Source organism: Elephas maximus, chromosome 4, assembly GCF_024166365.1.
Source record: "Elephas maximus indicus isolate mEleMax1 chromosome 4, mEleMax1 primary haplotype, whole genome shotgun sequence".
NCBI lineage: Eukaryota > Metazoa > Chordata > Mammalia > Proboscidea > Elephantidae > Elephas > Elephas maximus.
Genome location: NC_064822.1, coordinates 24,229,249 through 24,243,071, shown reverse-complemented (window position 1 = coordinate 24,243,071; position 13,823 = coordinate 24,229,249). Strand labels below are relative to the sequence as shown.

General features: G+C 39.8%; 1 protein-coding gene across 13 annotated transcripts in view; it reads right to left on the bottom strand.

Moving 5' to 3' along the window:
• The window catches only part of ZNF438 (zinc finger protein 438), a 215,092-nt gene that overhangs the window by 21,355 nt on the left and 179,914 nt on the right, over nt 1-13,823 (bottom strand). For all 13 annotated transcript variants that reach the window (XM_049881705.1, XM_049881701.1, XM_049881707.1 and 10 more), the window contains one exon: nt 9,210-9,277. In XM_049881705.1, the coding sequence (XP_049737662.1) occupies nt 9,210-9,277 (68 nt within the window). The remainder of the gene's footprint in view (nt 1-9,209; nt 9,278-13,823) is intronic.

The window sequence follows — 13,823 nt, the reverse complement described above, 5'->3', positions numbered from 1 at the left end:
GCATGCAAAAGCTGGACAATGAATAAGGAGGTCTGAAGAAGTGATGCCTTTGAATTACAGGGCTGGTGAAGAATACTGACTATGCCATGGGCTGTCAGAAGAACGATTACATCAGTCTTGGAAGAAGGAGAGCCAGAATGCTCCTTAGGAGCGAGGACTGAAAGACTTCGTACTTTAGAGATGTTATCAGGAGGGACCATTCCCTGGAAAAGGACATCATGCTTGGTAAAGAGGGTCAGTGAAAAAGAGGAAGACCTCAATGAGATGGTGTGACACAGTGGCTGCAACAATGGGCTCAAACAGCAAGGATTTTGAGGGTGCTGCAGGACTGGCAGTATTTCGTTCCATTGTGCATAAGAGCGCTATAAGTCGCAACTGACTTGACAGCACCTAACGACAACTACAAAGGTGTCTTAAAACCAAAATTCTGAGAATCATTTAACTAGATGAAGTCTATGTCCTTTTTTTTTTTTTGAGGTTCTGTAATTTTTTTGTGTGTGTGTATGAATGAGAAAATGAAATCTGGTAATGTTGTATTTTTTTGTTGGTAAGTTTTTGTTTCCTTTATCATTGTTTCCTTGAGAATATAATATGGCAGAAAACTAGGCCTGAGTTTTGAAAATAAAGTGTTAAAAGATAACTCATCCTAACAAAAATATCAATTATCATTAAAATATCACAGTAGACCATATTAGAATACAAGTTAAATAATAAAATGCTTGATAAAAATCCTATACATATGTAATGCTTTAGAAGTTTTTTTTACCTAAACTGAATTTATATTCACAGAATATCTCATAAATTATATTCAAACTAACACCATTTATATTCTCCCCCAATTAAAAAAAAAATCATCACAAGATTCTCTTGGTAGTATACAATCTTTTTAAAACACAGAGCACTGTTTTTTTTAACAAAATGCATCAAAACCAAAGTCATTCTAAGTTGCTCTTTCCAGTATAAGTTGGATGCCAGAATTTCTGTAAACCTTTTTTGATTTTGATGCTAATTCATTTAAAGAGAAAAACAACATGTTACTCTATTAAAAATATTACTAGATTGTGAAATTCCATTCCTATTAGTATTAGAGTTCTATAAACAAAAAATGTCTTAGCTTATATTTCTGGCTTGCATAATATCCTAAATATCCTTGTCAAATTTCTTTGCTTTTATCCCTGCTCAACTCCTCACACCAACCATCTGTATAAATGAAGATGTAAGCATCTGCTATATGGCAAATGGTCTCAGGGGCAGATGTTTGCATCCTTGCGTTCATGTCACTGGGGTTGGATACATTATTTGAACAGATGTACACAATCTGAAAGTGTTGCGTCCCTCAGTGAAACGTCTCCAACTGCTCTCTATCAAAGTACATAAATGCCATTTGCACCTGCATTTATGTTAATGATACAAAGGCAGCAGGGGTTCTGACACAGTGAGACATGATGCTATGCAATATATTTACATGGTTAATCGGAGTTTCTGAGAGACTCTGCTGCCAAATAGCCACACTGACATTGATATATGCCCAAGTAAATTATCTGATTAGCAGCCTGCTTTTTAAGTAATGGAATTATGGCTATTTCAAAAAACAAAAATACTCATAATCTGAAATAACCAATATGAATATTTCAAACTCCAGCATTTTACCCTAAAATAAGAAAATAACTTCCAGCATAAAGGCTACTGGATAAATTTTAGGCCACCCAAGTGACTGCCATGTTGTTCTACAAGGAACTTTCTATTGGTATACGTGTGTTTCCATTTGTACTTCTGTCAACAGCATAAAATACTAATAGTTCACAGTGGTATTCTGCAGAAGTTTTTACACCCTCAAGTCCCAATTTCCAACATTAAGAAGTTAACCAAAACCAGCTTGAAAATGTCAATTTGTACTTGGTCTGCAGCATAAAATGGTACCAAAAATTCAAGAGCAGCATTACACCATTAGTTAAGATCAAAATGTTTCCACATGAATTTCATATATTTGGAAACATAATGCACATAAGGAATGATTTTTCTCTCCAATAATGAGGTCACAAAACAATGTTAGCCGCTAAACATAAAGCATCAAATTACAATGGTTCTCCCTGGAATCTTACATTAAATGTTAGGGCCAAAGAGTCAAAGAACTTGCAGTACTGGTTGTCTCTGTAGCTTTACTGAGCTAAGAAATTGTGGTCATTTTCAAATAACATTATTATATCAATATATTATTAATGTATTTATTATTTTATTAACATGAAGTTTATATCAACTTTGCACAGTCATTATATTTAAGTTAAATGTTATCCAGGATAACTTGTATTCTGTAAATTATCCAGAGATTTAGAGTCCAAGATGCATTCATATACCTTACCTCATTTGACTTTTACAGGGCAAGAATTATAATCCCCATAGTAAAGGTGAAGAGACTGAGGCTTACAGACTTAGCTAAGGTCACAGAGGCTTTTCAAAAAGGGCAGAAGCGGGACCAGAGATCAGCGTTGGGGCTCTCAGCTCAGTGTTCTTCCACTGGACCGAGAGGAGACGGGACGAAGTGGAACAGGAGGGAGAGAGGAGAAGGAGGAGGAGGAGGAGAAGAAAAAACAGGAATATAAGAAACAGATTTAATACCATGTTCAAAAGAGCAAAACTGGAGTTGAATAACAAGATGGTAAACCACTCGTAGGTTCAGTCTTCATGAAAGCATACTCCTGACTGAGTGGGAGCCCAACGTTGTTAATTAAAACTCAGCTGTAAGAGAGCAGAGCTTAGTTTGTTTTTGCTATTTCCCCCTTTACCTCTTGCTCATTGTCTCTCCAAAGGGATTGTTCAGTAAATATTATATTTGTTAAATGAACATTAGCTTTTGAACTCCTAAGAACTCCAGCTTGGTGCTTCATTAAAAAAAAAAAGATTAAAATGTTTTCACAGCATTTAAGTAATTAAAAACAAAATCCCATTGCCATCGAGTTGATTCTGACTCAAAGTGACCCCACAGGACAGGGTAGAACTGCCCCATAGGGTTTCCAAGACTATAATCTTTCCGGACACAGACTGCCACATCTTTCTCCCACTGGTGGGTTTGAACCACCAACCTTTCGGATAGAAACCAGGCGCTCCTTTTATCTAAGTAATACTATTTTTTAAAAAGAGTTTGAGAGCTTAAAGCATTTCAACATAATTTAATATATATTTGAGAATCTACTACATACCAGTGTGCTTAAAACCCTTCCAAAAATAGAAAATTCCTAAGACCTTTATAAAAGATCTAACTGACGGTAAGAGTCCAAAATAAGTAAAATCTTTTTTCTAAACTGTTAAAAAGATATGAATAGTTACTAGCTACCCAAGTTTTCCTTACTTTGAATTCTAAACTGTTACATTTACTAATACCTACACATTTATGTCGGTGAGGCATTTGTATATATTTCCATGTTTGTAATACACAGAATGTATTTTTTAGGATGTACCGTAATTGTGGGAGAAAGATGTGACAGTCTGTAGCAGTCTGCTTTTGTAAAGATTTACACCCTTGGAAACCTTATGGGGCAGGTTTACTCTGTCCTACAGAGTTGCTATGAGTCAGAATGGACTCGACGGCAGAGGGCTTGATTTTCACACCATAATTAATTTGAAAAGTATTTTATTGAAACAGAAAATGAAGGGCTTTTTGTTTGTTTTGAAGGTTCAAATATGAATTCACACAATAAATAGTAGTGGCTTCCCACTTAAATAATGCACGGGTTTTGAAAACTATACCCTGCGTATTTAGCTAACGGCAAAAGTTCCCCAAAAAACCCAGACCTGTTGCCATCCAGTCCACTCTGACTCACAGGACCCTATAGGACACAGTAGACTGCCCCACAGGTTTCCAAGGAGTGGCTGGTGGATTCAAATTGCCAACCATTTGGTTAGCAGCCGAGCTCTAAACAACTGCACCACCAGGGCTCCTCAAAGGTTCCAAAGGGGCCATTAGGACCCACTGTGTCTTATAGAACCTACCGTCCACCCCCACTTCTTATTACTCTCATTAAACAAAAAGAGTACTCCCAATTGGAAAACTATGTTCAAATAATACAAATGTTATGACAGAGTTGAGAAAAATGTTAGAAGACCTATAAAAGAAGAACTTCCTGCAGAAATGGCAAAACTGAATGCTGAAGCTGACAAATGATTTAAGAATTTCGAGTGATCCCAGTAAGACCGAATCTCTCGGGATTTAAATGAAGACTCTTTCCTGACCAGTGCACAACGGGACTTACTTTAACCGACTGTGTAGAGACTTCATCATTCGTCCTGCCCTATCCAGGGTTTTTTTTTTATCCAGGGTGCAAACTTCAATCCTTAATTGGCATAATCACAGTGAACTTCTCCTTTTTAGCATTAAAAAAAACAGAACTTATCCCAGTCAGAGAAGATGTGGTGAAGTTGCTCATGTATGTGAGTTCCCTTGTACAGCAAGTAAATAAATTCACTTGCATTTTTGATCACTGTGGTAGCCTTTGTCTCTCTTTCAACAAACCTAAAAAGGAAATTATATCGGTAGTTGGCCTTATTATTGTTTTTATGGCTCATCACTTGCTTCAATTTGGTCTTTCCCAACATAAGATACATTTCTTTAGTTTATGAATTTGAAAATATCAAAGAAAAAAAAATTTCTGGGAAAACTGTAAAACTTATGCACAAACCCTGAATGCAAGAGACAGAAAATTGTAACAATATAAGTTTAACAAGCTTCTGGCAATTCTATAAATAATATTCTTATACAAATAGGAATAATGAAGACACTAAACTATAATGGAAAGCTTTTAACATAGTCTATAAATCGTCATTAGAGTGGCATTACAATATTAAATCTTTTTATCCTAGATTAGAAAGCATTTAAACATTAGCAGATACTAGAATTTCTCATTAGTTTCCTCTGTCTGTAATGCCGTGTGGTTGTTGCTGGGTGCCTTCGAGTCAGTTCTGACTCATAGTGACCCTGAAGGACAGAGTAGAACTGCTCCATAGGGTTTCCAAGGAGCAGCTGGCGGACTTGGACTACTGACCTTTTGGTTAGCAGTTTTTAACCACTACGCCACCAGGGCTCCAGTGCGGTTAGTCCTCCCTAACTTTAAACCCGTATCACCTTGCCCCTAAAATCTACCTGTTTAACTTCTACCCAACCTTTAACGTCCTGAGCAAATGCTGTGTCCTCTCTGTTGGGTTTCCTCACCAGCCCAAACCTCTGGCTTAACTAACTGTCCCTTCATCTAGGTTCAGAGTACATCATACTCACTTCTAGTGTACCGTTCATCATACTTCATTCCAGCTAATGACACAGGTCTGCTGTTTTAATAGGATTTGGGGTTTCTTAAAGAGTGAAGGCTCTGTGTTATTTATCTTTGTATCCCTCATAGCATCTGACAGAGTTCTTGGTAAGCACTACCCTGGTGATCATTAAACCTGGCTCTAATATATGACGTTTTGTTAGGGGACCATAAGCTGTACCAAGGATTTTCCTTAAGCCCCACGGCTCTGCTGGTGATGTCCCACCTGGACTTCGTGTATAAGTGTATATCATATGTATGTGTTTACCTGCCTGAAATTCAAAAGTACCATAATTTATAAGTAGCCATCAATGGCTTGTTAAATCAATCAGCATTTAATTAATTAATAAATAATATGTGCCCAGCAAACTTGTATCACATAAATGATTATATTTGATGACAGCAATATAGACAGAATTATAATTAATGAATCTGCTATTTTTCTTTGCTGAAATATTAGCAGTGATCCAGGACACACAGAAAGCATTTAAATGAATAAATGAGTAAACAAATGAATAACTGAGCAACTCTGAGGCCTCACGTGTACTATACTAATACTAATTTCCCATGATACAAGTTCTAATTCCTGCCTTTTTTGGTTTAAAATGAAAAAAGGCTTTAAGTATTCATATATGTATTGAAACATAATATGTTTGATCAGAGAAGAAAAGGGGGATAACCTAAAAAAAGGTTAAAATGATTAGAAATACTCTTTATAAAGTCACAGCGTGACACTGGGCCACATTGTGAGCTTTGGATTTTGACAGATCTGGGTTCAAATCCTGGCTCAGTCACTTTGGTTAGTGATCTTGGCAATAGTACTTAATCCTCCTGAAGTTTTAAAGGTAGAGTATATCTAACTTATTGAGCTGATTAAATAATGGACGTAAAGTTGTGGGTATAGTGATTGTCATACTGGAGGCACTTGATTAATTGAGCTCTTACAGCTATTATACCTCTTCCTCTGTCAAATTCCAGGTTTGGGGCTTAAGCACGCTTAGCCCCGGTAAAGAATAATGAGGAAGTTACTAGGGTACGGAAACTCTAGCTAGGCTGAAGGGGCCTTATTTTCTGGCTACGTCAATGAAGGTAACTATGTAACAGCCCAAAGAGGTAGACACAAACATAAAACAAAACCAAGTAGGAAAGGGTGTTAATGGTGACATGCTTTACTTCCCTGTATCAGCCAGACGCCATGCAGTTCTCTGCTTCATTACTCACACAAACTTACAACCTTTCAGAGCTGGAAAAGATCACCTAGTAATCCTTGCTTTACTAACAGGGAAACTAAGGCTTAGGGGTAAAATAACTTGTCTGAGGTCCACAGCTGCTTGGAGGCAGATCTGGAAAAGGAAACAGGTCTCCTGACATTAGATCCATTACTCTTTCTTCTAAGCAGACACAGTGACAATAGCTGGGACACTGCATTTCCAAATTCTGGTCAGTTCCCTCTTCCAAAGGAGAATGCATGCTCTATATTTCTAGTTAAAGCCTGTCCCCCTTCCTTCGATTCCCTTCTTTCTTGCCCTCGTGTGCAGGGCTAAATCTTGGGTGAGTCTCAAGGACTTTTACTGTCTTTTGACCCAATGTCTGGATATGAGCCAAGCCAACGGGTCTGATCCTTGCTTACTTCCCTTCCCATGTGCCCCCCTTGGATCATGCTTAGCCTTCTAAGGCCAGGAGCCATCCCAAGCAAGAGGAAGCCCACACCTATCTCACCACACCAGCCTCCAAAGATAGAGTCCAGGTATTAATAACAACCATTAAGAACAACAGTCACCTATCATCTTGTAATGCTTACTAAGCAATCACTAATATGCTGGGTGGTTTATATATATATTATCTCCTTTAAACTCTTCAACATCCTATAGGTTAGGACTTAATACCTTCATTTTATAGATAAGGAAGCTGAGACTTTGAGAGGTCAAGTAATATACTTAATTGAGCGGTAGAACTGAGTTTCAAACTCCAATCCCGTGCTCTTAACGATTAAGCACACGATCTTTCTCAATGGCAGGGAGATCAAAGGGAGTGTTAGCTCCAGCTAAGGAAGAAAATTCCCTTCTTTTTCTAAAAGCTACATTCTCCACCAAGACATGATTTTGTGCCATTAAAGACATCATTTTTCTTACACACATACCAAAACTTCACTTCCTTGTGGAAGAGAATAAGTGGATACAGGGGAAAGGGTCGAATTTCTCCTAAGGGTTATAGTGTGCCTGTACCTGGATAATTTAATTATTCTTTATTCAAAAGGGTCTCTACCTCTACCTGTAGACTGCTTTTCTGAAAGCTCCAGGAAGCTCCTGTTAACAAATTATGATTTTCTTTTTAAAAATTCACATGGAGGGGAAATGGTTTTTCTTGTTTGTTTCTTCTTAAACGGGTATGGGAAGAAACAGGTCAAAGAAATGTATAAGCAAGTATCTTCTCTCGCTACATGTATGTGTGTACATATGAATATGACTATATATACAAAAACACACACACCTATTCCTCACTTGTTGACTATCTCATTACCTGACATTTTGTATTACGACAATAGTAAAATATCTACTGTCTCACTATTACGTGCATTAACGAGGTGGCGGGCATAACAGCAATGGCTGTGGAGCGTTCCCTCCCTCGAGGAGGGTTTCTGGGTGGCCTCTGGGAAGCTGGGAGGGGCACCAGGCCCAGCTGCCGTGCGGGGCTGGCTTCCTCCATGGTGCCAGCAAGTGCCTGTTCTGGGTTCCCAGCTCCTATGAGGCCTGAAGCCCCGCAGCTCAAAATTGCTGTGGGGCGGGGAGGAAAGTATGAGGCATCCGAGAAGGTGTTTGGAAGAAATGCATGAAGAGTTTAATGACATCCCAAATAGCCAAACTGGGCCTGAGGTCTCCGGCTGTGCCGGGTACATAGTCAGGTTCCCAGCATCCTCCCCCACAGGAAGCCCCGAGCCTCAGTGACTTGCCAGGCCCAGAGAACAAGGCAGGGCTTGCAGGGGTGGGAGTGGAGCCCTGGAGGCGGCTCTGTGAGGGAAGCTCTGACCCAGCACAGGAGAAAGGTGCAGTGTGGTTAAGCCATGGGCCCTCCAGTCACACAGCCTGGCTTTATCCAGCTTTGTCTCCTCCAAGCCTCCTCCGCAGAAGAAGAATAATCTGTACTCATGTGCTAATCATCACAGTGATTAGCACATGAGTAAATCGTAGCAGTTATTATTTCTATGATCATATTTTCTAAATTAAAAAATTGGACAAATGGATGGTCTGAAAACAGAAAAAAAAATTCTCCATTTTTGCATAATGCTGATTCTCGCATAACGGCCTGGTCTTTGGGACGTAACCATGTTGACAAATGAGGAGTGGGTGTACATACATATTTACGTGCATACAGTTTTCTCTCACTAAACACCCTCATTCTGTCTCAGTAAAGGTCAGTAATCTATACTTCCACTTGGCATCTATTTAAGCGCCAGCTAGCTGTCAGCTAATGGGATGGGCTGAGGATGTTGCATTGAGTGAGACGGTCCTACTTGCAAGAAGCTCTCAGCCTAGTACAGGAGATGTGTCCTTGCAGCCATACACACTTACCTCATGCTGAGAAGGAAATCAACTTTAATATATAACTGAAATTTTTGCCTTTAAGTACAAGGAATAAGTCACCTTATGGTCAGTGGATAAACGAAAATAAAACCCATTGCCATCGAGTCAACTCTGACTCATAGCGACCCTATAGGACAGAGCAGAACTGCCACCACAGGGTTTCCAAGGAGCGCCTGGTGGATTCACTGCTGACCTTTTGGTTAGCAGCCATAGCAGTTATCCACTACGTCACCAGGGTTTCCATGGTTAGTGGATAGTGATACTAAGTGTATCAATTAAAACTGTTTATAACATACGTATTACTATTATTACTCAGCATGGCTTATCTTACCTTGATCTTTTGGTGGGACTGATAAAGAATTCTGCATTATGATGTATTTGACTTGAATAGTAACTTTCCTAAAAATAATCAAGCACAAATAATAGTTAGAAAATAATTGAGATCTCATGTTAATGAATATTTAGAATTTCTTTACTATAAATATAAAATTTTAAGCTGTTTGTGGGCCTAATTTTAAAGTCTTTCTATTTATAACTATATGGATAATAAAAAGTGGACTGAGCAATTACAAAACTTCTGTTTTTCTTTTCACTTTTTAGATGCAGGATTTTACCTAATGTACTGAAATAGCCTGGGAGGGCGATATGGTGACACTTGACAGGAGGCCTTATCTGCATCTCTGCCTTCATAAACGTGGAAAATATGCAAGTAGGCAAAGTGGTTTCCCTAAAAATGCCCTGCCTGATAATTTTGTTTGGTATACTCTGTTTAAGAAGAAATAACTGAAATGTTTAACAATATAGATAAAGGTAATATATTCAGTTCATGGTCATTAAAATAGAATTATGAAGATTATATAGCCATATGAAAATGTTATAATACAATGCATTGGATGAACAATCTAAATGGCATACATGCTAGGATTACAACTACATAAAAATAAAGGCATAGGAAAAAACATGGCTGGAAATATGTCAACATGTATACTAGCATTATGTTTGTTGATGGACTTTGTTGTTGTTGTGTGCCGTCGAGTTGATTCCAACTCATAGTGATCCTATATGATAGAGGAGAACTGCCCCATTGGGTTTCCTAGGCTGTCATCTTTAATGGAAGCAGATTGCGAGGTCTATTTCCTGTGGAGCAGTTGGTGGGTTTGAACCACTGACCTTTTGGTTAACAGCTAAGTGCTGATGTAATTAGAGGGGTTTTCTTTTCTCCCAATTTTAACTATTTTCCAAATTGCCTATAGTATGAGGCTATATATTAATAAAATAGCTGAATATAAAAATAAGACAAAAAAATCACTGAAGAAATAAGTGTTTTTATAAGCTTTCAAACACATAAGTCTTTCTAATAAGCATGACACTACAGACCATTAAGGCAAAGACAGACGAATTTTTCCATTTAAAATCTTAAATATTTTTTAAACAAGAAAATTTAACAGAATTGGGGTGGGGGGAGCAGAGGACAGGATGGTAGAGTAGTTAGCCACTTCCTATGGTCTCTCTTATAACAACCCACTGCCATTGAGTCAATTCCGACTCATAGCGACCCTACCCGAAAAAACAAGTAAATCAATTATATATGACAGGAGCCCTGAACATCAAAGACAAAGGTGAGGAGTTGGACTGAGAGGCAAGGGGAGGAAGAGATAGCTCAGAAGGAGTGAGGATTTGCCAGACCTAACCTGACTGGCACCCTGCAGGCTGGACTGGCTGGTGCGCACAGGCTGAGGCAAGCAGTAGCGCTTGGGATGCGTTTTCCGCATCAGGAGAAACCGAGTGGCAGAGAGTCTGCACAAGTCTCCAGAAGCAGGGAGAAATGATGGTGACTCAAGTTAAGTGCAAGTGTATAACCTACTGCGCAGGATTAAAAAAAACCCTTCCCTCCTCTGGGGAGTACCTCTCTCCCATTCACTTGCCCCCTCCCCACTCTGCTCCAGTCCTGGCTGGCTTCAGCGATTGCTGCACCCCCTGGGCCAGAAGTGGGACCCATAGCATGTCCCAAGCCATTCTCTAGGCTTTGGAGAGGGAACAAATTAACAAACAGGAAAAAATAATCTGCCAGCTCCCTGAAACTGGAAACTCAGGGCAGTCACAGACCCTTTGCCTAGGCACAGGCATAAGGGGTCCACGAACTTTGAATGCCTTTTACCCCTGCCTAGACCTGTGTGGGCCAATTTCAACAGTGTATGCCCTCATTAGCATAGTACAACAGGGTATATACCTGAAGCCTATTTTCAGCTGTAACAGCTAAAGGGGAGTGGCAGATTCATGACATTTGATAACGCCCTGCCCATTAAGCAGGATCCTCACCTACCGACATCAGGGGCCTGAGGACTGGTGGCTCTACCCATTCCGCCTAGCCACCCATGACAGGGCTTCAAGAATAAGTGGTGCTTCCCAGTCCTTACAGCCAACAGCACTGGGTGCCCAAAATTCGGCTGCAAAACCCATTCACCTACACACTCTAGGGAACAGGGACACACCTTCCACTCAGGCACTCAGGGGGAGCCATTAGCCCCTTGCCTTGCTCAGCACATAATCCCCTACTGTAGCCAGATACCTGTGCCTACTTCAATCACCCCTACGTAGCCCTGCTTGTCTAGGACTGTAGGTGAGAGGCTGCACCACACGCTCAGTGACTGACAACCTAGACATCTGAGCTGAATCCACACAAAAAAAGTAAACGGACTACTGGGTTCACATATCTTCTAACAGCTCTAACCACCTAGTGACAGGATGTGAGAGCTTCAAAAATACCAATAATCAAAGTAGCTCACATGACCAGGCTATTTGGGCATATCAGAACAAGATGCTATGACACAGTAAGCAAACATAAAATACTTATTGATGGGTGAGAGACAACAGTCAGTATCAAATCACATAAAGAGGCAGACCATGATGGCTTCAGCAAGTGAACAAAACAAGGAACTAAGAAACCTCCAGGAGGAAGAAAAGGTCTTGGAATTACTGAGGTAGAATTCCCAAAAGATTAATACACAGAGCTTTTTGAGAGATCAGGAAGGAGAACAGGCAAAACGCAGACTAAGCCAAGGAACACACAAAGAAAATTTAACAAAATTAAAAGACATGACTTTTTTGAGAAATAGTTTAAACTGAGAACACATTCTTTTGTGGTTACCAGAGGGGGAGGGAGGGTGGGAGAGGGTTATTTACTGATTAGATAGTAGATAAGAACTACTTTAGGTGAAGGGAAGGACAACACTCAATACAGGGGAGGTCAGCACAACAGGACTGGACCAAAAGCAAAAAAGTTTCCTAAATAAACTGAATACCTCGAAGGTCAGCGGAGCAAGGGCAGGGGTTTGGGGACTATGGCTTTGGGGGACATCTAAGTCAATTGGCAAAATAAATTCTATTAAGAAAACATTCTGCATCCCACTTTGAAGTGTGGTATCTAGGGTCTTAAACGCTAACAAGCGGCCATCTAAGATGCATCAATTTGTCTCAACCCACCTGGATCAAAGGAGAATGAAGAACACCAAGGTCACGAGGTAATTATCAGCCCAAGAGACAGAAAGGGCTACATGAACTAGAGACTACATTATCCTGAGACCAGAAGAACTAGATGGTGCCCGGCCACAACCGATGACTGCCCTGACAGGGAGCACAACAGAGAACCCCTGAGGGAGCAGAACAGTGGGATGCAGACCCCAAATTCTCATAAAAAACCAGACTTAATGGTCTGACTAAGACTACAAGAATCCCGGCGGTCATGGTCCCCAAACCTTCTGTTGGCCCAGGACAGAAACCATTTCTGAGGCCAACTCAGCTGACATGGATTTGACTGGACAATGGGTTGGAGAGAGATGCTGATGAGGAGTGAGCTACTTGCATCAGGTGGACACTTGAGACTATGTTGGCATCTCCTGTCTGAAGGGGAGATGGGAGGGTAGAGGGGGTTTGAAACTGGCAAAACAGTCACGAAAGGAGAGACTGGAAGGAGGGAGCAGGCTGACTCATTAGGGGGAGCGTAAGTGGGAGTATGTAGTAAGGTGTATATAAGTTTACATGTGAGAGACCGACTTGATTTGTAAGCTTTCACCTAAAGCAAAATAAAAATTATTAAAAAAAAAAAGACATGACTTTTGCTTCTAGACAAGATGAAGGAACAGAGACTAAATTCTCTTTCTTGTATCAAACAAAAAACAGGTAACAAATATGAAACATTTTCAAGTCACTGGATATCAGACCACATAAGACTGATCCTTGACCACAGGAAACAAATGAAGTGAGCCATATCATTTGGTGCAGGGAGGAAGAACCCTGGTGGAGAGTCCCAGAGTCCTGGAGAAAAGAGCACTCCAAAGAGAGAAAACAATAGAAAGGGTTCCCACTGATTACTCACCTGAGTACTATCGAGTACATACAAGTGAGAAAATTATCTGAGGTCAAGGAAAGATCCACAGTGTTCTACACTCACACAGCAAGACAGGAATAGTGCCTGCTCCCACCAGCCACAATGAAAATCTCATAATTCATGGCGCACTGGGTTGAGTATGCAGAAGGGTCTTGCCTTGACAACAGTTCTTGTTTCACCTAATAAATCTTAAAAGACCTGAAAGGATCAAATTGTTTCTAATTATCTTAACTGTCTACCAGAATAAAGCTCAATAATATTTATAGAAATAAAAAATATCCATCAACCAACAAAATTCATAATGCTGTGCATCCAGTAAAAAATTATCAAGCATACAAAGCAGGTAAACATGACCCATATTTAGGAAAATAATCAACCAAAACTAATCCTGGACTGACGGAGATGTTAAAATTAGCAGACATGGACACTGTGTGTACAACTCTATTTTTATGTTTAAAAAGTTAAGTTCAAACATAAATAACGAATGCCCTAATAAAACTTCCAGAGATGAAACTACAACATCTAACATAAAAACTACACTGGATGGATTGATGGCAT